The following is a 23,413-nucleotide window of genomic DNA, read 5'->3' as shown; positions in this document are numbered from 1 at the left end:
CGTTATAATGTCCCATTCTTTTATAAAGACATTTTCACCTGTCTTTTGAAGAGATTGTCCATTTTGAGAACCTATTGACAGGGATTAAAGCGGCGCAACAGAAATATTTCTGTAGCAATGGCCTATCTGGTCACCTCAAGGGTTTCATCATATTGTATACCCTAATTTCCTGTGCATGACTTTGTCTCATACAGTCAATAATGGTGCACTCAACAGCCCTGACAGATCTCAGTCATCAGTGGCATGCTTTGTGGCCTATTTAACCTTTACAGCATGTATAATTATTGAAAATAACGTAGCCCTTGTACATAACAGCTGGTCTGGTGCAAACTACCAAAAGTAAAATAATCTTGCTCTTAGAGTGTATGATATCAGTATTCTTGAATTGTCCCATTGTCCTTTAATGCACTCCAGTCCAGTAACTCCCTATATAAATCCTTCCAACCTGCCGTTTGATCAATAAATGTATGCTTGGACTCGAGCTGAACAACCATTTCACTGCAACAAAGAAAGCTCTGCATACAAATGATTCAACAGGAATTACTAGATTAATGAAAAACCTACAACTCGGTGACCTTCCAGGATGGATTACTTCAGGATCTGATATTCAGTGTATAAAGAAAATACCCGACGGCTACAGATCCAAAGTGAGCACTTTAAATCAATTGTTTTATTTCACTAATTGTCCATTTGTCGCCATAAAATCCATAGCGTCTAAGTTGTTTTCCTCGCTGAAGGTAGAATACTGCAGTAAGATTGCTTCTCCATGGCGACAGCCACGTAATAGAACAGGTACAATGTTCATGCATCTCAGTTAAATAACAGCAGCAATGACAGCCAAGCTTCCTTTTCTACTGTTACTGCTTTGCTGCATTATAGCAACCATACAAGTGACAGTCTTTGAAAGGTCACTTCAGGGGTAACGACTCTGAACAGGAACTTAAAGGAACAAAGGGGAATTTATCCCTAAATTTCTCCATGCAATTTGTTTTATTTAAAAATAATTGTTGTCCTAATGGTTCAGTAAATGATTGCCTGATATGGTGTGGTACTGACCAGGAAACTCTCAGATCCCATTCCCAATCTGTGCTGAGTTGGCTGATCTCAGTTGCTGCTACAACTGGCCTCAGCACTCATGAGCAAGAAAAAGGGATAAAAAGTCAGCCATGGCGCCTGCTCAGGGTCACCCCAGCAGGAAAGTGCTCACGTGTGAATGCCGGATGAGGGGAGGATCAGGCACAGCTGCGATGAATAGGCTCCCATAAGAAGAATGGCGACTCTGACATGGTACTGGAGTCCAGAAGATTCCTGTGGTGTCGTATCTCAGGAAGAGTCAGTGCCCTCAGGAAAAGAGGTGAATAGAGGGATGGGGAACGTACAATCTGAAGTAAAATCTCTCTCGGCAGGTGTTTCCTCGGGGTTCTCCCGATTGGCTACCGCAACTTCTGTAGATCCCTGGATACACTACGTAAATAGGATTCGCCTCAAAGCAGCCAATTGGAAGAATCCCTGAGGAAATTCTCAGGGCTGGATTTTTCCAAATTCGGTGGGTCCGGAGCGGGCGACGTCCGTGGCATGTGGGGACCTCACATCTGTCTCAATCCCGGCCTCCAACAAGATTTTACGTTGATTGGGCTTGTTAAGCCCACCCTGCGAGGTTTCTGGCCAATTAATAGGAAGCGTGTTTTCTTCAAGGGAACATGTCCACAATTATTTTGATAGTTGTGCTGTCAGTGTTCTGCAGCATTGAGGTGCTGCAAACACTGACAAGCACTGCACAAAGGTGCACGGCTGCACCCAGGCTCTCCCATGACTCCCTCCATATGCTTATGGAGGGAGTCACAGCACGCAGGGAGGTTCTCTTCCCTTCCAATGGGCAGAAGAGACCTCCCCTAGGGACCAACGCAGCCTGGTTGCACATTGCACAGGAGAGCACAAGCAGGGATGTCGTCAGGAGGAGCAGGCTGCAGTGGTGCAAACCTTTCAATGATCGCAATAGATCACAAAACATTACTGCAAAGCCACACTCAACCTCATCCAGCTATGCCACTCATCACATTCCCATCACTCTGCCTTCCCTACCCTACTCCTGCACATCCTTATTCACACCAACTTACCTTGTACCTCCACCCATCCCTCTCTATCTACATGATCACTTCCTCATCTCACTAGCCACCTCTCACACTTAACCTCATCCTTGTAAAATCATACCAACTAACAACACACAAGGGTAGGTACTTGGGTGTTATCGCCAATGTTCATGTAAAGTTTCTGTTAATGTATTGTCAAACATTGAAATCTTTATTTTCAACACTTTGCCTTCTTGGATAGATATGTGCGCACCTTTGGAAGTGGCTTAGTGAGTTGCAGTGAATGGCGAGACATAACGGTACCCCATCCCCCACCGCCCAATGGTAATGAGTGTGAAAGGAATGGCTTGGGCATTGTAGGGATGCTTTATGGTGCTGGTGTGGGGTGGTGCCAATATGGCGCATCATGTGGCAGCCAGGGTGTACAGTGTCAACTGAAGTAAATCTGGCCATGGTGTGGCCATCCCTGGCCTCCTGGGCAGAAATGTGCTTGGGTCAGAGAAGGTTCACTCGGTTGATTCCAGAGATGAGGGGGTTGACATATGAGGAAAGGTTGAGTAGGTTGGGACTCTACTCATTGGAGTTCAGAAGAATGAGAGGCGATCTTATCGAAACATATAAGATTGTGAGGGGGCTTAATCGGGTGGATGCGGTGAGGATGTATCCACTGATGGGTGAGATTAGAACTAGGGGGCATAATCTTAGAATAAGGGGCTGCCCTTTCAAAACTGAGATGAGGAGAAACTTCTTCACTCAGAGGGTAGTAAATCTATGGAATTTGCTACCCCAGAGAGCTGTGGAAGCTGCAACATTAAATAAATTTAAAATGGAGATAGACAGTTTCCTAGCAGATAAGGGAATTAGGGGTTACGGGGAGAGGGCAGGGAAGTGGACATGAGTCTAGATTCAGATCAGCCATGATCCTATTGAATGGCGGAGCAGGCCCGAGGGGCCGTATGGCCTACTCCTGCCCCTATTTCTTATGTTCTTATGTGCTGATGCCCTGTGTCCTGTGCAGCATCAGATGATTGCAGAGAAGTTTGGTGCTGTTGTTGGTGCTACTGGTGTGCCTAGTGATGCTGGTGATGTTTGTTTTGGGGCTGATCATGGTGGGATTCTGAGGACCAAGGTGAGATTTTTTCAAGGGCACCGATGCTGCTGGAATAGATGGCAGCTGAACCTGAGATGGCAGAAGCGATCTGTTAGTGGTAAGAGAGGTTGCTCCAAGAAGGTGACACTGGATAGAGAGTTTGCTCCAAACACTTCAAACCTCCATAAAGCTGAAAAGTGTATTCCAAATCCTGAAGGCTCCAGCCTCTAAGATTGGAAATTGAACAGCTGTGAAATGATAGCTTTTATACCACTTTTGCAGCAGTCAACTATTCACAGCAATACAGAGTCATTGAAAACCCGACACACTTACCTGACATGATCCCCGAGCACTGGGAACCTCGTAAAAAACATGGAAAAATCGTTAGGACCTGGTAAAATGCTGCTTAAATACCTTTAAGCAGCTTCTTAAGTATCTCAATTGCCTGACCCATCGCTTAGTGCCGGGTCTGCAAACCCAAGGCAGAGCCGACACTTGGGAAACTGACACGGAGGCGGGTTCAGAGCGGACTTCCGCCCCGCTGTCAATCACCGCCATTTTGACAGCGGACTTGCCTCTGAACCCGCCATCTGAGCGCCGGCAAAATTCAACCCTCAGTGTCTGTTGCCCTTTGTTATTCTTTACAGGTAATTATTGCTATAATTCAAAGAGAATATTTTGGACATAATATTTACACACAAAATTATATAGTGATTCTTACTTTTATCAAACTTTTCTTAAACTTCAGTCTCAAGTGATTTTTTTTTCTGACAGAAGTGAAGCATACCAGAAACAGGGTAAAAAAAAAAATAAGATCCTCTGATAGGATCTCTTGATCATTCCAAAAACAGGGAACATTAATCAATGGTGAGCAATATTTGCAATCTGAGGGGACTCCCTTGTAATCACCCAAATATGTATGGAAGGAGCAAATGATACAATTTCTTTTGTGGAATTCTTCAATATGAAAACTACTCATCACAACTTCAAGAAAAAATCATACAGGGTAAATAAGGGCCAAATACTTAACATTTGCAACACTTAACCCCAAGAGTTTCCATCCCCTACATGAGAAGTTTTGACTCTCTTGAGCATTACTATAGAAGCTGTTAGTTTTATCTATTTAAAATAAACTCAGCCATGAACTGAATCAAACTTACCTTTGAAGATCCAGAAATGCCCCCAGGTTTCTATAGAGGACAGTTCCTATCACATAAACTGAAGAATCATCTGGCTCTGCAAATACAAGTACAGATTTATCACTCACTTATGTAGAATCATTGGAAAGTGTAGACAAGTTCTTAACGAAGAGCTTATAAAGTGATTAAACACATATGGCAAGAAAATTTTGGGCTATAGAAGAATATATTTTATGGGTAAGTTATAAAGCAGACTGGTTAATATTGCTGCAGCATCTCCCCCGCATCTGTGACCCTCAACAGGCAGTCACCTAATCAGCATTTCTTGATTCACCTCATCTTCTGACAATTTTCAGCTTTAGTCATGCCTTTTAATTATGATTTTGGATAGTTTAATGAAGCTTGAAGACTGTTTATTTCCCAGGCAACCGCACCCACCCACTCACCCACCACCTCCTCATAACTGTCCAGTGATGTGGCTAGTCCAAACAAAGTGTCTTAATAATTGCAAAATGTTTGACTGGAATGAAACGCCTGGATTGGGAGAAATGGAACCAGCTATGTCTCGTTCCATACACCTTTTTTTTGCATCACTGTCCACAGCATATGATGTCAATTTTATTTGTAATTGTTGCATTAGAAAATGTAAAAGCCCTCATTGGAGGGCAGTAGAATTGAACAATAGCATAGGCGGTTAAAACCAAGAGGTCAGCCCCGGCTCAGTAATAGCACTCTCACCTCTGAGTCAGTAGGTTGGGGGTTCAAATCCCACTCCAGAGACTTGAGCACATAATGTAGGTTGATACTTCAGTGCAGTATTGACTAAGCGCTGCACTGTCAGAGGTGCCACCTTTTGGGTGAGATGTTAAAACAAGGTCCCGTCTGCCCTCAGGCGGATGTAAAAGATTCCATGACACTATTCGAAGAAGAGCAGGTGAGTTCTCCCGGTTACCTGGTCAATATTTATCCCTGAACCAACAGCATTAAATCAGATTATCTGGCAATTGATGCCAGATCAATGGTTAATTTTAAATCAGAGAATGATAGATTTTTGTTAACCAAAGGTATTAAGTGATGTGAGGCAAAGGCGGGTATATGGAGTTAGGTCGCAGATCAGCCATCATCTCATTGATGGCAGAACAGGCTCGAGGGGCAAAATGGCCTACTCCTGTTCCTATGTTCCTCTGCTGTTTGTGGGACCTTGCTTTGTGCAACTTGGCTGCCTCATTTCCTACATTACAACCGTGTTTATAGTTCAAAAGTACTTCATTGGCTGTAAAGCACTTTGGGATGTCCTGTTGTCGTGAAAAGCACTATATAAATTCAAGTTCTTTCTTTAATTCAAGACCCAGAATTGTAGGAGTTGAGTTTGAAATAGTCCTCTGGATTTATATTTCTTGTGCTGTTTACTATGTTAGATGCTTCTGTGAAGATCCCTCTCAGCCACATTTTTCCAAGCTGAATAGCCTAAGTATTTCCAATCTTTCCTCATAACTCAGTCCACTGCAAATGCGTTTCGGCACCATCTCCAGGATTTGAATATCCCTTGTGTCTAAATGGCCCAAACAGTACTCAAGGTGCTGCCTGACCAGACCACTTCACAGTATTAGCACAACATCCTCTGACTTGCACTACTGTTAATATTCTATTGCTTTGTTGATTGCTGCTCTATAGTGTTTATGGTCAGTAGTTCCTGCCAACAATTTCCTGAATGGGTCTCACAGGATAGATAAGCATAAAGCAGACCAAGTTCCTTACAGTTGCCACCCCACTTTGTTACAACACCCAGCTGTTTATGAAATGATTACAGGGTTTTTGCCTCCTCTACTCAGAAGTCAATTTTTTTTTTTATTCGTTCACAAGATATGGCAAGACCGCCATTTAGTGCCCATCTCTAATTGCCCTTGAGAAGGTGGTGGTGAGCCACCTTCTTGAACCAGTGTTGAAGGTACTCCCACAGTGCTGATTTTGTCATAGCAGCTTGCGAGGCCATTTCAGAGGGCAGTTAAGAGTCAACCACATTGCTGTGGGTCTTGCATCACATTGTAGGCCATTAGTGAACTACTTGGGTTTTTACGACAATCCAGTAGTTTCATGGTCACCATTACTGATACTATTTATTTATTTATTTAATTAACTGAATTTAAATTCCCCAGCTGCCATGGTGGGATTTAGAACTCGTGTCTCTGCATCATTAGTAGATTACTAGTCCAGTAACATAACCACGATGCTACCGTACCCCATTCCACATGCTGTCACTCTTTCTATGATGAACAATTTCCTGACGTTGGTCCTACGTTTACTTTTTACTAGGTTAAACTCATGCCCCCTTTTCCTACTGTCATAGTTGAGTTTGAAATAGTCCTCTGGATTTATATTTCTTGTGCCGTTTACTATCTTAGATGCTTCTGTGAAGATCCCTCTCAGCCACATTTTTCCAAGCTGAATAGCCTAAGTATTTCCAATCTTTCCTCATAACTCAGTCCTCTGCAAATGCGTTTCGGCACCATCTCCAGGATTTGAATATCCCTCGTGTCTAAGTGGCCCAAACAGTACTCAAGGTGCTGCCTGACCAGACCACTTCACAGTATTAGCACAACATCCTCTGACTTGCACTACTGTTAATATTCTATTGCTTTGTTGATTGCTGCTCTATAGTGTTTATGGTCAGTAGTTTAAATTATCGCCCTCCCTTCCCTGCACCTAAAATTCAGTGGAGAAATGAAAAACTAATATAAATAATTAGGAAAAGGGAAGTTAGTACAGGTAGACTATCCTTTATCCAAAAACCTTGGGACCAGCCGTGTTTCGGTTTTCGGAAAATTTCGGATTTCAGAAGGTATTACGGGGCAGCACCCCGTAAGCCACCACTTTCGGTTTTCAGAGGTTTTCTGTTTTCGGAAGTGCGGATAAAGGCTGGTACACTATCCCTTATCCGAAAGGGGGGGGGTCGGCGGGGGGGAGAAAAGAATATCAGACAGGCCGCTGCAGCTATCGGACGGGCCGCTGTATTGTTGGGTTCACTCTCCCGGTATACCTCCTTCACACTGCCCGGCTCGGCCTGCAATCTCCTACCCAGGAGGGAACTCAGTGACCCTCTGCCCTGCTCAGCGTAAGTCGTGCGCCACTCTGGTCATGTCGTGCGCACGACTTATGCTGAACGAAAAAACTTTCGGTTTTTAGAGGGTTTCGGTTTTCGGAAGTTTGGATAAAGGGTAGTCTACCTGTATACCAACCAGCCTTTGATGTCCAGGGTTCAAATCTAACCCAAACTGATGGGATGAAAGTCTATTCATTATAATAGCTGTAAGGATTCTATAATACAAAAGCAAAATACTGCGGATGCTGGAAATCTGAAATAAAAACAGAAAATGCTGGAAATACTCAGCAGGTCAGGCAGCATCTGTGGAAAGAGAAAAAGAGTTAGCGTTTCAAGTCGATGACCTTTCGTCAGAACTGGGAAACCCAGAATTCTATAATATATGTGTTCGGGAAATGTTAAGCTAGTTTCCGTATAATATTAGCTTGCAGCACAAAACTTTGCCTTAAAACCTGGCCTTACAATCTCACAAAGATGAATATATTGAGGAATGGAATGGCTCACTGATGCAGTGAAGACTACTCTTCCTGCTAAGTAGAGGAGGTGTTGCTCGACAGATGGCTGACCTAATCGCGCTTGATACTGCCACTCGAGCTTCAATTTTAACCTAACCGCCCAGCTTCGGGTCAGACGCCTGTTTTACACCACGTCCAGGTTTACGCTCCATTGACTTCAATGGAGAGTATCATCAGGCAGGGTGTAAAATGGGTTTGCTGACCCGAATTTGCCCTATTCCCGCCAGGTGGCTTAGGTTAAAATTGGGGCTTGAGTGCCTAAAAAGGAAAAGAGTTCCATTCCCTAGTGCTAACTTCCCTCACACTTAAGCACAAAGAAGTCAAGCTCACCCAAAAATTAATTAAAATTAAAATGAGAAAAAAAAATGTAATTTTCACAGAAACCTCACTGCAAAGGGATCTAGACCCTAACAGAAACAAAACTATTGAAGGTCAGGGTACATGTGTAGATTTTAAATGTCTCTTCACAAAAGGGCCATGTTGGCTGTCATTGGAAATGTTGGAGATGTCTCTCCAATTTCTGCTTCAGGAACATTCAACTCAGGTCGGCATCAGACAAGAGCCTTTCAAGCAAATTTGATAAACGAAACTGATACCGCTGCAGAAGGCTTTTGTCCCCAGATCATAAGATGTGAAATACATAAGAAAAGGCAGCCAGGTCTTTATAACAGGAGACATGACAAGATCATATGTCACTGCACAAAGCCCCATTACTGCAGGCGATAGGGTGAAAGGAAGCAGGAAGATTTACGAAAGGATGCCTGATAAAAATGACAGCTTTCAATCATGGTCGACTTTTGACAAATAGTATTGAGCAATACCTAACCAACAAAGGAAATGCTGGAATACACAGCATGTTTGCCAGTTTACATTTGTTTTGCATACACTTGAATTAAAAACTAGCACAAGAACCCTCTCCCAGTGCACAGAATACATCAGCTACAGATTTTTCCATTGTAATAATATGGTGCTGTGTCCTAAGATTGGAGAAATAAAAGGTTAACATTTCAGATCCTTCAACAAAACTCAGTCTGCTTGCTCCTGTGTAAGTCAGGCTTCACACAAGTGCCTGATTTGATCTTCACTGAACTGGCTGTTTCTTTCCCCAGATTCAGCTGTTTTAAATATGTTGTGTGAGTGCAGGGTTGGAATTGGTGCTCCCTCCAAATTGAGGCCAGGAAATTGTGTGCTGCTCAGGTCTTCAAAGGCCTGTAGCAGAGTAAACTCAGGGTGAAATTGAGGACTGTTGGCTACATTGAGGCACTAAACTGTAAAAGCCCTGGTGCCCTTCTCTTGACATTAAAAAAAAAATCAGGTTGAAATTCATGCCATCCTAACCGTGAGTACTGTACTATGAATCTTAATCTAGAATCAAAAAACTCCAACTACTCAACTCAATTTCAAACTCTACTGAGCAGTCCATTCCACAGGGAAACACCAGAGACTGATCAATGCATTACATGGAGAACCACCGTGAAATTGTATTACAGTATACTGTTGGCAGTAGTGTTCCTTTTGGGGATAGTATTTTTCTGTTGTTTTCTGTTGTTCTGAAGTGTCTACCTGTGTCCTATATAATGTTGTAAGTTCTGTACAGGAGATCCACAAGGGACAAATCATAGCAACATTACAGGTCTTAAAAAGCAGAACAGCTTTTTGCAGCAGGCTTATTTACTGCCAGAGCATGTGTGTAGAGATTTCAGCCTTGGGAATCTCGCCACTGTACACAGCAACTCCTGCGTTGATGGGGCTAGGGTTGTTGATGGAGGGCAACAGGTCAGATTGAACTGTCCAAGTATGGGAATGGTTAAGTATCCTGGAGATTCCCCTTGATTATGTCTGAAGATTAAGGAGTAATTATGCCATAAATCAAATTAGTGGGGTAGAGACCATACTATGGTAGGTTGACAATGGTCTGTGGAAGGAGCTCGTTTGTTGAACCAAATATTTTTTTCTTATTCCATTCTTTTTATGTTTACATTGAAGAACATGAGAAGACATGGAAACATGCAGCCCACCAAGCCTGTTCCTTCCAGGTTTCTACGTATTATGATGCACAATTATATGGGACAGGCTGGATGGACCAGTATCTTTCCTGTCTGTCATTTTTGGTATATTTATATGTAGAATCAGCTATCATGGGCTGCACCCAATCCGTTTCATCTCCCAAGGAAAGATTCAATACATTTTTTTCATTGTAACCTTCCAAAAACTCCAGAATATCTAATTAATTTTACAATTCATCATTGACATTGATTGACAATGACATCTCCATAGCCCAGGAACCGTCATGTCTCATGGAGGATCTTTATTGTACTTCTCCTGATAACCCATATTTATAGAATCATAGAATCATTGAAACTTACAGCACAGAAGGAGGCCATTCGGCCCATCGTGCCTGTGCTGCCTCTTTGAAAGAGCAGTCCTGCTTAGTCCCACAACCCCGCTTTTTGTCCATAACCCTGTAACTTGATCATCCTCATGTACCTGTCCAACTTTCTTTTAAAATTATTTATGGAATCAGCTTCCACCACCTTTTCAGGTAGAGTGTCCCAGATCCTGACAATGCTTGGAGTGAAAAAATTTCTCCTCATCTTCCCTCTAGATTTTTTTCAATGATATTGAATCTATGATTTATTTTTATTTATCACAGAATCATAGAATGGTTACAGCACAGAAGGAGGCCATTTGGCCTGTCGAGCCCGTGCCGGCTCTCTGCAAGAGCATTGCAGCTACTACCACTCCCCCGCCCTTTCCCCGTAGCCATTCAATTTTTTTTCCTTCAGGTACTTATCCAATTCCCTTTTGAAAGCCATGATTGAATTTGCCTCCACCACCCTTTCAGGCAGTGCATTCCAGATCAGAAACACTCGCTGTGTAAAAAAGTTTATCCTCATATCACCTTAGATTGTTCTACCAATCGCCTTAAATCTGTGTCCTCTGGTTCTCAACCCTTCCGCCAATGGGAACAGTTTCTCTCTATCTACTCTGTCTAGAACCCTCATGATTTTGAACGCCTCTATCAAATCTCCTCTCAACCTTCTCTGCTCTAAGAAGAACATCCCAGCTTCTCTAGTTTATCCACGTAACTGAAGTCTCTCATCCCTGGAACTATTCTTGTAAATCTTTTCTGCAACCTCTCTAAGGCCTTCACATCCTTCCTAAAGTGCGGGGCCCAGAATTGGACACAATACTCCAGTTGAGGTCAGACCAGTGTTTTATAAAGGTTCATCATAACTTCCTTGCTTTTGTACTCTATGCCTCTATTTATGAAGCCCAGGATCCTGTATGCTTTTTTAACCGCATTCTCAACATGCCCTGCCACCTTCAATGATTTGTGCACATATAGCCCCAGGTCTCTCTGTTCATGCACTCCCTTTAGAATTGTACCTTTTTGTTTATGTTGCCTCTCCTCGTTCTTCCTACCAAAATGTATCACTTCGCAATTTTCTGTGTTAAATTTCATCTGCCACATGTCTGCCCATTCCACCAGCCTGTCTATGTCCTCTTGAAGTCTATCACTATCCTCCTCACTGTTCACTGTACTTCCAAGTTTTGTGTCAGCTGCAAATTTTGAAATTGTGCCCTGTACATCTAAGTCCAAGTCATTCATATATATCAAGAAAAGCAGTGGTCCTAGTACTGACCCCGAGGGAACACCACGATATACCTTCCTCCAGTCCAAAAAACTACCATTCTCCACTACTCTCTGTTTTCTGTCACTTAGCCAATTTCGTATCCATGCTGCCACTGTCCCTTTTATTCCATGGGCTTCAACTTTGCTGGCAAGCCTATTATGTGGCACTTTATCAAACGCCTTTTGGAAATCCATGTACACCACATCAACCGCATTGCCCTCATCAACCCTCTCTGTTACCTCATCAAAAAACTCAATCAAGTTAGTTAAACACAATTTGCCTTTAACAAATCTGTGCTAGTTTTCCTTAATTAATCCATACTTGTCCAAGTGATTGTTAATTTTGTCCCGGATTATCATTTCTAAAAGCTTCCCCACTACCGAGGTTAAACTGACTGGCCTGTAGTTGCTGAGTTTATCCTTACACCCTTTTTTGAACAAGGGTGTAACATTTGCAATTCTCCAGTCCTCTGGCACCAGCCCTCTGGCACCAGCCCGTATCCAAGGAGGATTGGAAGATTATAGCCAGTACCTCTGCAATTTCCACCCTTGCCTCCCTCAGCATCCTAGGATGCATCCCATCCAGTCCTGGTGACTTTTAAGTACAGCCAGCCTTTCTAGTTCCTTCTCTTTATCAATTTTTATCCCATCCAGTATCTCAACTACCTCCACTTTGATTTTGACTTTGGCAGCATCTTCTTCCTTGGTAAAGATATTTAATACCTCAGCCATGCCCTCTGCCTCCATGTGTAGGTCTCCTCTGTTGTCCCTAATCGGCCCTACCCCTCCTCTTACTACCCATTTATTATTTATATGCCTATTGAAGACTTTTGGATTCCCTTTTATGTTAGCTGCCAGTCTATTCTCATGCTCTCTCTTTGCCCATCTCATTTCATTTTTCCTTCCCCTCTTAACTTTCTATATTCAACCTGGTTCTCACTTGTATTCTCAACCTGACATCTGTCAATCGAGGTCCTATGATGTAAGTAGGACCCCGATTACCTTTTTTTAGGTTGGAATTGTGTGTATAGCCTGCGCTGTGCACACTCCAACCTGCTTCACAGGCGATGGAAACGAAGAGGCCCTTTTTCTGCTTCACTTTATCTCTTATGTCTTTTGTCATATAGGGAGCTCTGGCTTTGGTTGCCCTACCTTTCTCCCTCTTGGGAATGTACCTCGACTGTACCCAAATCATCTCCTCTTTAAAGGCATCCCATTGTTTGATTACAGTTTTGCCTGCCAGTCTTTGATTTTAATTTATATTTATATTTATTTATATTTACCAGCTCTTTTTTTTAAAAAGAGCTCCAACATTAACTACTGTAGATAGGAACTGTTTTTATATATCCACCACTTCATGGGAAATAAAATGCAGAATTTCCCTGCCTGCTTTGAAGTTTATACTGGCCCCATGCCCAGGTCTCATTCTGAAATTCCCCAGGCTCCACTGTCAAATAGTACCAGTCATCACCAGGCTTTAATAATTCGACACTTGCCTTTGGAGGGCCTCTTCGTTTCCATCGCCTGTGAAGCAGGTTGGAGTGTGCACAGCACAGGCTATATACACAATTCCAACCTAAAAAAAGGTAATCGAGGTCCTACTTACATTATAGGACCTCGATTTCCATATTCCCTATTAAAAGGGGCCCATCACTTGAGACAGACGGACGTTTAGACTCCAGGAAGTAGGGCCCTATCAAAATGGAGCCAGATGCATCACCGGTGTTAACAAGGCTATCAGGCTACTGACCCCATTTTGAGGCCATTACCGGCCCCTTAACTCCAGGCGAAGGCAGTGTGGGCAACATCATGGCAGATTTACTGGTAAAGCTAGAATAATACATGCATTTATATAACACCTTATATTGTTGAAATGTCTCAATTTATTTAATGCAGTGAATTGCCTTTGAAGTGCAGTAGCTGTTGTTGTGTAGGCAAGTAAAATAATTCAGCCCAGTAAATTATGTGTGGCTCTGCAAATGTGAAGTAGTTGCCTTTCAATAAAGTTCTGATCAGCCCAAGATGCCAGTTGTTTTATTTTCAATATATTGGCCAAGCTTTCCGCTGCAATGACTGAAGCTCTAATAATAAAAGGAAATGAGCACAACCCCATCTTACCTATTGATCCTGTTGAAAAGATGCTTTTTGGAATAGTAACTTTATCTTCAGAATTCCTTGCCCAGTCAACCATTCCTCTCCATCCTTTCATTGGGAAATTGATGTCTGTAGCCCCATTGGCTGGGCGTTTATAAATACATATCACTGTAAAAAAAAAACAAAGATTAAGGTTTTCAGTAGACTGAACCTCATACATTGGTGAAACATGACCGATATGTTGTCAGGGATGCTGGTAAATTCTGACCATTCACTATCACACCAGTAAACTGAGCAAGTCTAACACCATCTCAAACTCTTTACAAGGGAGACAAGAAATAAAATGTCAATGCTCCTCTGAACTTCTCTCTCCTGTTCCTTCGAACCTCCAACATGATCTTTCTCCTCTCTGAATTTTCACTGTGATGAAATCATGAGTCAAACTATCTCCAGTGTCAACTCATTCTTCTTGTCATTTTTTTGTGAAACTCCTCACCTGCCTCAGCCTTTCCTTCTCCTGACAATCTACAGGTTTTTGGAACGTAAGTTTGGCATCACCCTTCTTGGGTTTGCTTCATTTTCTTTTCTACTTTTAGTATCCTGCACTATGGACCTTGGCCTTTTAGTTAGGTTTCTCAATCTAAACAGTGTTACACGGTGAAGCTTGCGTTGGCTTCTAGCAATTTAGAAGATTAAAAGATTCTTAGTTCGGGACTGTTCATTATTGCCATAGCTAGGACTAATGGAGTACAGAAGTGAGAAGAAAATTGCTACGGAGAGATAGATGGATGAATGGTACTTTGGAAAGTTTTTGTAAGAATTGTTGATGGACAGTTGAAATTTCTTTCTCAATGCATCTCTTTTCTTATTCGCACCCATTTTCTTCCCTCTTTGCCTGACTTTTTCTGGGGTATCATTCCACAAATGCTAATATCTCTCCATGAAGGACATCACGGCCAATTTAGAGCCTATTGTCAATCAATGCCCACAAACAAATTCTTCAGCAAGGGTTATTTGAATCATTATCAGGTATGGGTATCATGGCTGATTTTGCTTTCCCTAATTTAGGGGTGCTGAGGCAAACTGTAAAGCTCCAGTTGGTGCCCTGGTGGAGATCAGTTAACTCAACATAAAAGAAAAATTGAATCTGAGGCCTACTAATCTAGTCTGCAGCTCAATATTACACCAGGTAATGTCTTTACTTGCTGGACTGTTAAAGGGAGTTTGTGAGCTATAAAGTTTCAAGGAGAAATGTGAGGGTGGGGCTGGGTTAATTTTGAATTTTTTAACTTTAGAACAAGCTCATTATAACTGTTTCTAATATTAGCACTGTGAGGCCAAGTTTGATGTGACTCCTTTCATCAAGCAGGAGACGACAAAGCGAGCCAGCTACCTGCCCAATGAAAGCAGTCGGAAGCTCCAAATAATTTTTTATTCATTCTCAGGATGTGGACATCACTGGCAAGGTGTGCCCATCCCTCCTTGCCCGGAGAAGGTGGTGGTGGGCCTTCGTCTTGAACTGCTGCAGTCCGTGTGGTGAAGGTGCTGCCACAGTGCCGTTATGTCGGCAGGTCAGGCCTCGTGACAATATTTGTGGTAAGCTGGCCATACGTTTGGAGCAGCTCACTGATCGGGGAGGCGGGGTGGGATATCCAACAGAGCTGAGGCAGTTCAATTAAGTTGTTTGTGGTGCGGGGTGGGGGGGGTGCGGGGGGGAAGAGATCAGTCACAGGAGAAAGCCATGGAGGGTCTGGCATCAGGCTTGTTGATTAATGCTTCTCCTGGCCCCACAACATCTCTGAATAATACTTACATTCCCATTTTTGGAGCTCCTTCTTGCGATCCCTTTAAGGACCGCAGGTTAGGCCGCCCTATATCACTGGATGAAGCATGCACAGTGTGCACTCCAACCATTGGTACTTGAAAACTGCATTGAGGTACTATTGATGTCATAAGACCCCAATTTGCATTGTACAATGAGGCTCCAGCTTATTTCCAGCAGGAGTCTTGGCCTCCTATCTGAAGGCACCTGTCAAAATGGCAGCGGGCAAAATTACAGTCGGAATGGAATGGTAAATTCTGTACTCTGATTTTGAACGTGCTCCCACCCTGCTCCTGCTCGAAAATGGAAATGAAAATTGGGTCCTGTTGCTGTAAAAAATCTTCCACTTTTACATTTATTTTGGCTTTTATGGGGGAAAAATTCGGTTGCTTTGCGCCTCCCATTAATGCCCCGAGGGGGCACCAATGGGAGGCGCAAAGCACCTAGCACCCGGGTGCGGCGCCGCTAACGCCGCTCGCTAATGCCTCCCGTGAAATTCAGCGGGAGGTTAGCGGCGACGGTAGTGCCCCACGTCATCACTGTGCGCAGCGCCCCGCTCGCGCCCCGGCCGCAAACTTCACTCGCGCCCCCTGACCTACCGCCAGACGTTATGTCCGACAGGGTCAGGGTGCCGTGTTTGCGGCCGGGGTGGCGCAAATTAAAGGGTAGGTGCCAGGCGGCCATTTTTTTGGGGCCAGGGCTCTTTTGTCGGCACCCCGCTCCCTGATGGTCCAGCTGTGCTAGGCGCCTCCCCTTTAATTGGGGAGGGAGGCCTGTAGTACCACGGCGCTACATGCAGACACGCGTGGCACTGTTGTATGTAGCGCCGCGATATTCAATAGGAGCGCCCCAAGAGGGAGGGGGAGCACTTCCAGTAGCGCCCTGTCTCCTGCTTGGGGCGCTACCATTCAATTTCGGGCAGGGGGGAGCTAACTTTTTCAGTGCACTAAAAGTAGTGCCCCAGCGAAGTTAACGCCCCAAGGGGGGCGCGACCCAATTATTCCCCCTATATCTCTTTCATCGTAGCACTCAATCCTTTGGTATCATAGCTCTTCAACCAAATGACTTAGAATATCCCAAGGTGACCCACAGTCTGAGTTTCCCTCCATTCCTTAGTAAAAGTGTTCAAGTTCCACTCAATGCCTTTCCCTTCACTGCCCAAATCAGGAACTAGCCTCAGGGGCACAAATCTCATCACATTGCAGCACGGTGGACTGGGGAAGCAATATGATGTGCCACCATTTCATGCACTCTTTGTAAATGTATTCACATACTCCGGAGCAAGGCTTTAGCTTACTGGTAGCATTCCAGCCTCTTTAAGCAGAAGATGAAAAGTTTGAGTCTTGCTCCAGACAGTCCCCACGAGTAGAGACCAGAATACTGTCTCTAAATACTGGGTTGACATCCAGTGGGGTACTCCTGTCCGGATGGAGTGACCACTACCTCAGTGGTAGTATTTCCTCCTCTGAGTCAGAAAGGTTTGGTTCAGGCACCACTTCTGACAGCCCCAGGAAGAGGAGACTGGAGCACCAGCTCTGAATACTGGATAGACATCCGGCGGATGTATATGCATCTGATGGGTACGGGTCTACCCCCCCATCATAAAGCACAGGTGGGGGCCTGGGGCTCTTTCACCATGCTTGCACCCCACCTAGGAAAAGGTGGTCCAAAGATAAAAACCATGCTGGGAATCCACCTCAGTGACTTTTCCCTAATAAATGGCTGAAGAATCTCATGGGCGAGACTTGTGTTAGGACCTGCCCTAGGGCAGAACACAATGGACAGATGGACACGTGCACCCAGAAATTAAACATCAGCTCCATACTGAACACAAATGCTTTGGTAACCCAGATTACCGATGTGCATGATACATAACAGGTAAAGTGTGAGGCTAGCCACTGAGAAATTTCACTGCAAACTAGGTCTCTCATTCTCAAATTATATTTAATTAACGTTCAACTCTGTTGCGCATGTTTTAATTAAGAATGTATTTCACCGCAATGATCCTATGTACTATCCATTGTTTCTGCCAGGAAGTGAGCAAGTGTGTGCATCAGCTGAGAAAAGCATTGGGCTCAGCTGTAGGCGTCCCCATGGTCAAATATCCTACCAGCCTAGACTCACACATGAAGAGTATACAATTATATAGGGCTTTGGTGAGACCACACCTGGAGTACTGTGTACAGTTATGGTCGCCTTACCTTAGGAATAATATACTTTCCTTAGAGGGAGTGCAACGAAGGTTCACTAGACTGATTCCTGGGATGGGGGATTGTCCTATGAGGAGAGATTGAGTCGACTAGGCCTAAGTTCCCTAGAGTTTAGAGGTGATCTCGTTGAAACATATAACATTCTTAAAGGGCTTGACAAGGTGGATGCTGGGAGGATGTTTCCCCTGGCTGGGGAGTCTAGAACCAGGGGTCACAGTCTCAGAATAAGGGATCAGCTATTTAGGACTGAGATGAGGATAAATTTCTTCACTCAAAGGGTTGTGAATCTTTGAAATTTCTACCCCAGAGGGCTGTGGATGCTCAGTTGTTGAGTAAATTCAAGACAGAGATCGATAGATTTTTGGATACTAAGGGAATTAAGGGATAGGGGGATAGTGCGGGAAGGTGGAGTTGAGGTAGAAGATCAGCCATGATCTTATGAAATGTCAGAGCAGGCTGGAAGGGTCGAATGGCCTACTCCTACTCCTATTTCTTATGTTCTTAGTATAGAAGATTGAAGGGTCATCTGATCGAGGAGTTTAAATATTAACAGGATTCGATATGGTACATGCAGAGAAACTATTTCCTCTGGTGGAGGAGTCACGACTGAGGCATCATTTTAAAACTAGAGCCAGGTCATTTAGGATCAAAGTCAGGAAGCATTTTTCACACAAAGGGTAGTAGAAATTGAGAATTCTGTCCCCCAAAAGGCTGTGGAGGCTGTCCCCCAAAAGACTGAGAGCAATCGATTTTTGTTAGGTAAGTGTTCTGTATTGTGTGTTCTATTGTGTGTTCTCATCCCACCTGTGGTGGCGCTGTCACAGGAGATAAATGGTTGGGTGTTCTCTGTTACGTTTAGCTCTCTTTGTTCGGAACTTGCCAGAACTTCCTTTCCTTCCAATAAAGCACTTCATGTTTGAATCTCTGAGTTCTGAGTCCTAAATTGTGTCTAGGTAGAAAGGTACCGACACAACAAGTGGCAACGAGGAGCGGACGAATCTGCGTACGTTACGGGTGCAGTGAGTAAACAGAAAATTTAATTTGAAACGTGAGATGGCTACTATATTAGGAAACATCGGTGATTTTGATGAAAATGTGGAGCAATGGAGCGCTTATACAGAACGTTTTGACTATTTTGTATTGGCGAATGCGGTGGCAAATGAAAAGGTCGTGCCTACCTTTTTGAGTGTAATCGGGCCGAAGACATTCAATTTACTTCGCAGCCTCGTGCAACCAGATAAGCCAGGAACTAAAACATATAAGCAACTAGTGGAAATTCTTGGAGCACATTTTTCACCAAAACCTCTGGTTATTGCTGAGAGATTTAGATTTCATAAACGGAATCAAGAGGAGGGGGAATCAGTGACGATGTTTATTGCTGTTTTGAAAAGGTTGTCGGAACACTGCCAGTTCAAGGAGGTGCTGAATGACACCATTAGAGACAGACTTGTGTGTGGTCTGCAAAATGCAGCCACACAGAAGCGCCTTCTTACTAAGGACAACCTTACTCTTGAAAAGGCCATTGAAGTTAGTGTCTCCATGGAGATGGTAGAAAAGGAGGCTCACCAGTTGAGTTCAACAGGGAGAGTTCACAAGGTGTCGTCTGAGCCTAAAGGTGCGCGGAACAGCACATGTTACCGTTGTGGGAAAACGGGCCATCACGCTAATGACTGCTGGTGTACAGAGCTGGAATGCCGAAATTATGGCAAAAAGGGTTACATTGAACGCGCCTGTAGAGGTAAAAAAAGAACAGACAGAGCTGGGAAGCATGGAAGCAAAATGTCTGTATTTGGACAAGAGAGGAAAAATAGCGTTCATTCAGTGCAGTATGATGCAACAAGCAAAACAGAGGGGAGCAACACCTCTGAGGAGGATGAGGTGCACATACTGATGGTTGCAGGTGATTTAAATGGCTACTGGGTGTCACCACTGGTGGAGGGACAATCAGTGCGGATGGAGGTGGACACAGGCGCGGCTGTGTCCCTTGTTTCAGACACTGTCTACAACAAAATGTTAAAGCATCTTACCCTTCAGCCAACAAACATTGTGCTAAAGACGTATACCGGCGAACCTGTGGCCATGAGAGGCGTCATTGAGGTGACAGTTAAATTGAACGGACAGACTGCAAAACTGCCACTATATGTGGTAAAGGGAAATTACCCATCGCTACTGGGACATGCGTGGCTAGAGAAAATCACGCTGGACTGGCCTGCAGTCCGCATGATGTCAAAAGGGGAGTCAGGTCTGACTGCAGTGTTAAACAAACATGCAGAACTCTTCAATGGGGAACTTGGGAGCATGAAAAAGATCAGCGTGAGACTGGACATTAAACCTGACAGCAAGCCGAAGTTTCACAAAGCCCGACCTGTACCCTATGCAATTAGGCCAAAAGTTGAGGCTAACTTGGAGGCCTTAGTCGAGAATGGAGTCCTGGAGCCTGTGAGCGTGAGCAAATGGGCCACACCCATTGTTCCTGTCCTGAAAAAGGATGGATCTGTTCGAATCTGCGGGGATTTTAAAGTGACTATTAACCCGGTGCTGTCTGCGGAACAGTACCCTCTTCCCCTCATTGATGATCTTTTTACGGGCCTGGCCGGAGGGCAAAAGTTCAGCAAAATAGACTTATGCCAGGCTTATCTACAAATGCATGTCGATGACAAATCAAAGGAGCTGCTGACAATTGTGACATACAAAGGGCTATACAGGTACTGCCGCCTTCCGTTTGGAATTACGTCGGCCCCTGCTCTATTCCAAAGGGCGATGGATCAGATTTTGAGTGGACTGCCAGGAGTCCAGTGCTACCTGGACGACATCCTTGTCACTGGGACAAATGAGGAGGATCATCTTCTGAACTTGGATGCGACACTACAACGACTGAAAGAATACGGACTCAGAGTTCATAAAGACAAATGTGAATTCTTTCAGTCTTCAGTTGAGTACCTGGGGCATGTGATTGACGCTACTGGCCTGCATAAGGCGCCGTCAAAGGTCAAGGTGATCGTGGCGGCCCCAGCACCCCAGAATGTGAGCCAGTTACGTTCATTTCTGGGGCTACTTAACTACTATGGGAAGTTTATTCCAGACTTCGCAACATTGCTGAAGCCGTTACATCAGTTGCTATGTCAAGGCAAAACATGGAAATGGACTGAACTGTGCAACGAAGCTTTCGCCCAAGCAAAGAAAGCATCGCTGAAATCAGAGGTCCTGACACACTTCGACCCAAAGCTACCCGTGCAGCTAGCATGTGATGCATCACCATATGGTGTGGGAGCAGTCATATCCCACATCATGCCTTCGGGTGAAGAGAAACCTATTGCCTTTGCATCACGCACCTTGAACAAGGCCGACAGTAACTATGCGCAGATCGAGCGTGAGGCCTTGGGAATTGTTTTTGGAATTCGAAAATTTCATCAGTACCTGTTTGTGAGAAGGTTCACACTCCTGATGGACCACCGTCCATTGACTTCAATCTTCGGGCCGCACACCGGAATTCCGTCTCTCGCTGCAAGCAGGATGTAAAGGTGGGCTTTACTGTTGTCAGGACACACATACGACATCAAATATCGCAAATCAGACTTGCACGGCAACGCAGACGGTCTCTCGAGGCTACCCTTGCCTGTTACTCCCCCAGAGCCTCGTCAGATAGACATCTTCTACTTCAGACAAGTGGAGGGAGCACCTGTCACTGCAGTTCAGGTGCGAAGGTACACCCGCAACGATCCAATCCTGTCTGAGGTAATGGACGATGTCATTCGAGGGAGAGCGATAGGAGATTCTCCTAGTTTGAAACCTTACGTTTCACAAAGAAATGAGCTCTCCGTCCAGGCAGGTTGTCTTCTTTGGGGACGCCATGTCATCATTCCGCCACCTCTGAGGGAACCTATACTGCAACAACTTCATACAGGCCACAGTGGGATGGTTCGGATGAAGGAAATGGCAAGAAGCTACTTCTGGTGGCCAGGTCTCGATGGGAATATTGAGGAGAAAGCCAAAACATGTTCCCCATGTCAAAGGGTCTGGAATGTTCCACAGCTGGCAACCCTACACCCCTGGGATTGGCCTGCAGAAGTGTGGCAGCGAGTACATATGGACTTCGCCGGTCCTTTCGAAGAGAAGATGTTTATGGTGGTTGTGGACGCTCGTAGCAAGTGGCCGGAGGTCGCTGTGATGAGGTCTACCACGGCAGAGAAAACAATTGAGAAACTTGGTGAGATATTCAGCCGTTGTGGCTCACCGGAACAACTCGTAAGTGACAACGGTCCACAATTTGTATCACAGGAGTTTGCAACCTTCCTGCATATGAATGGTGTCCAACACATCAGGTCTGCGCCCTATCATCCCTCTACTAATGGCCAGGCAGAAAGGTTTGTGCAAACTTTGAAGCACGCCTTGAAGGCATCGCAAGGTCAGGGCTCAATCCACCAACATCTGAACAGCTTCCTGTTGTCCTACAGGAACGAGCCGCATGCCACAACCAAAACTTCCCCCGCTTCGCTCATGATGAAGAGGCAGTTGCGGACAAGTTTTGACTCACTCAAACCTCCAAGGGCAGAACAGGTTGTCCATTGTCAACAACAAGCTCAAGTTGAAAAGAGAGAGAAAAGAGCCAAGGAGAGACGGTTTCACCCTGGAGAGCACGTCCTAGCTCGAAACTACAACACTGGACTGAAATGGGTTCCTGCTACGGTGATCGCGCAGATGGGCCCTGTGTCTTACACAGCTGAGACTGCTGAGGACGTCGTCTGGAGAAAACACACAGATCAACTGTTGCTAGGAGCAGAGACAGCCACAGAGGCTCCAATGGCTGGTTGGCCTGAACTGTTTCCGGATGATACCGCAAACCAACATCCTTTGCCACAGTGCTCTTCTCCAACACAGGAAGTCAAAGAGACTGTTCCACCTGTGCAAACTCCTGACTTTCGACTGACACAGGCACCTTCTCCATCCAGGCCTGTGTCAATGCCTACTGCTGTGGAAGCCAGCGATGACCGCCGGTATCCTGTCAGAGAGTGGCGGCCTCCAAGACGCTTGGATCTGTAGGCTTAGTGACTTACCCACAAGACTGGGGCAGAATAAACCCCAGGGTAAAGTCAAGGTTTGAGGCAGTCTACCTCTACCCTAGGTTCGTTGAGTGCATTGAAAGTAACTTACCTGTTGAGGAATAATGTGGACCTTCCATTTAAGAGGGGAGGAAATGTTATGTATTGTGTGTTCTATTGTGTGTTCTCCTCCCACCTGTGGTGGCGCTGTCACAGGAGATAAATGGTTGGGTGTTCTCTGTTAAGTTTAGCTCTCTTTGTTCGGAACTTGCCAGAACTTCCTTTCCTTCCAATAAAGCACTTCATGTTTGAATCTCTGAGTTCTGAGTCCTAAATTGTGTCTAGGTAGAAAGGTACCGACACAACAGTAAGTGCATCAAGGAAGCTAAGGCAGGTGTTGTGTCTCCTTGTGTTATTATTATTATGTAATACAGACACTTTTAACTCATTTAGTTTACGACTTTCAGTCAGTTGTATTCTTGCTTTTATGATGTTGCTGCCGCATGGTACGGAGTGATACAAGATGTCCGACCTTGTACTGTGCACTGCCTTTCACAGTGTGCCACATAGCAATATAAATACACTAACCAAAGTAGTTCCATATAACGATGTAACAAGTAGTTCCATTTAACGATGTAATAATATAACGATGTAACATCCCTCTTTCTCAAAAAACT

General features: G+C 44.5%; 1 protein-coding gene across 7 annotated transcripts in view; it reads right to left on the bottom strand.

Moving 5' to 3' along the window:
* adgrb1a (adhesion G protein-coupled receptor B1a) overlaps positions 1-23,413 on the bottom strand; it is a 658,584-nt gene that overhangs the window by 310,398 nt on the left and 324,773 nt on the right. For all 7 annotated transcript variants that reach the window (XM_085992449.1, XM_085992450.1, XM_085992451.1 and 4 more), the window contains exons 13-14: positions 13,690-13,833; positions 4,341-4,416 (exon numbers count right to left, since the gene is read on the bottom strand). In XM_085992449.1, coding sequence (XP_085848575.1) covers positions 4,341-4,416; positions 13,690-13,833 — 220 coding nt within the window. The remainder of the gene's footprint in view (positions 1-4,340; positions 4,417-13,689; positions 13,834-23,413) is intronic.

The sequence above is a fragment of the Somniosus microcephalus genome, chromosome 7 (assembly GCF_052327205.1).
Source record: "Somniosus microcephalus isolate GS21.2 chromosome 7, FLI_Smic_1.0, whole genome shotgun sequence".
NCBI classification, from domain to species: Eukaryota; Metazoa; Chordata; class Chondrichthyes; order Squaliformes; family Somniosidae; genus Somniosus; species Somniosus microcephalus.
Note: the sequence above shows the minus strand (reverse complement) of the source record. Positions and strands in the feature narration are given on the sequence as shown.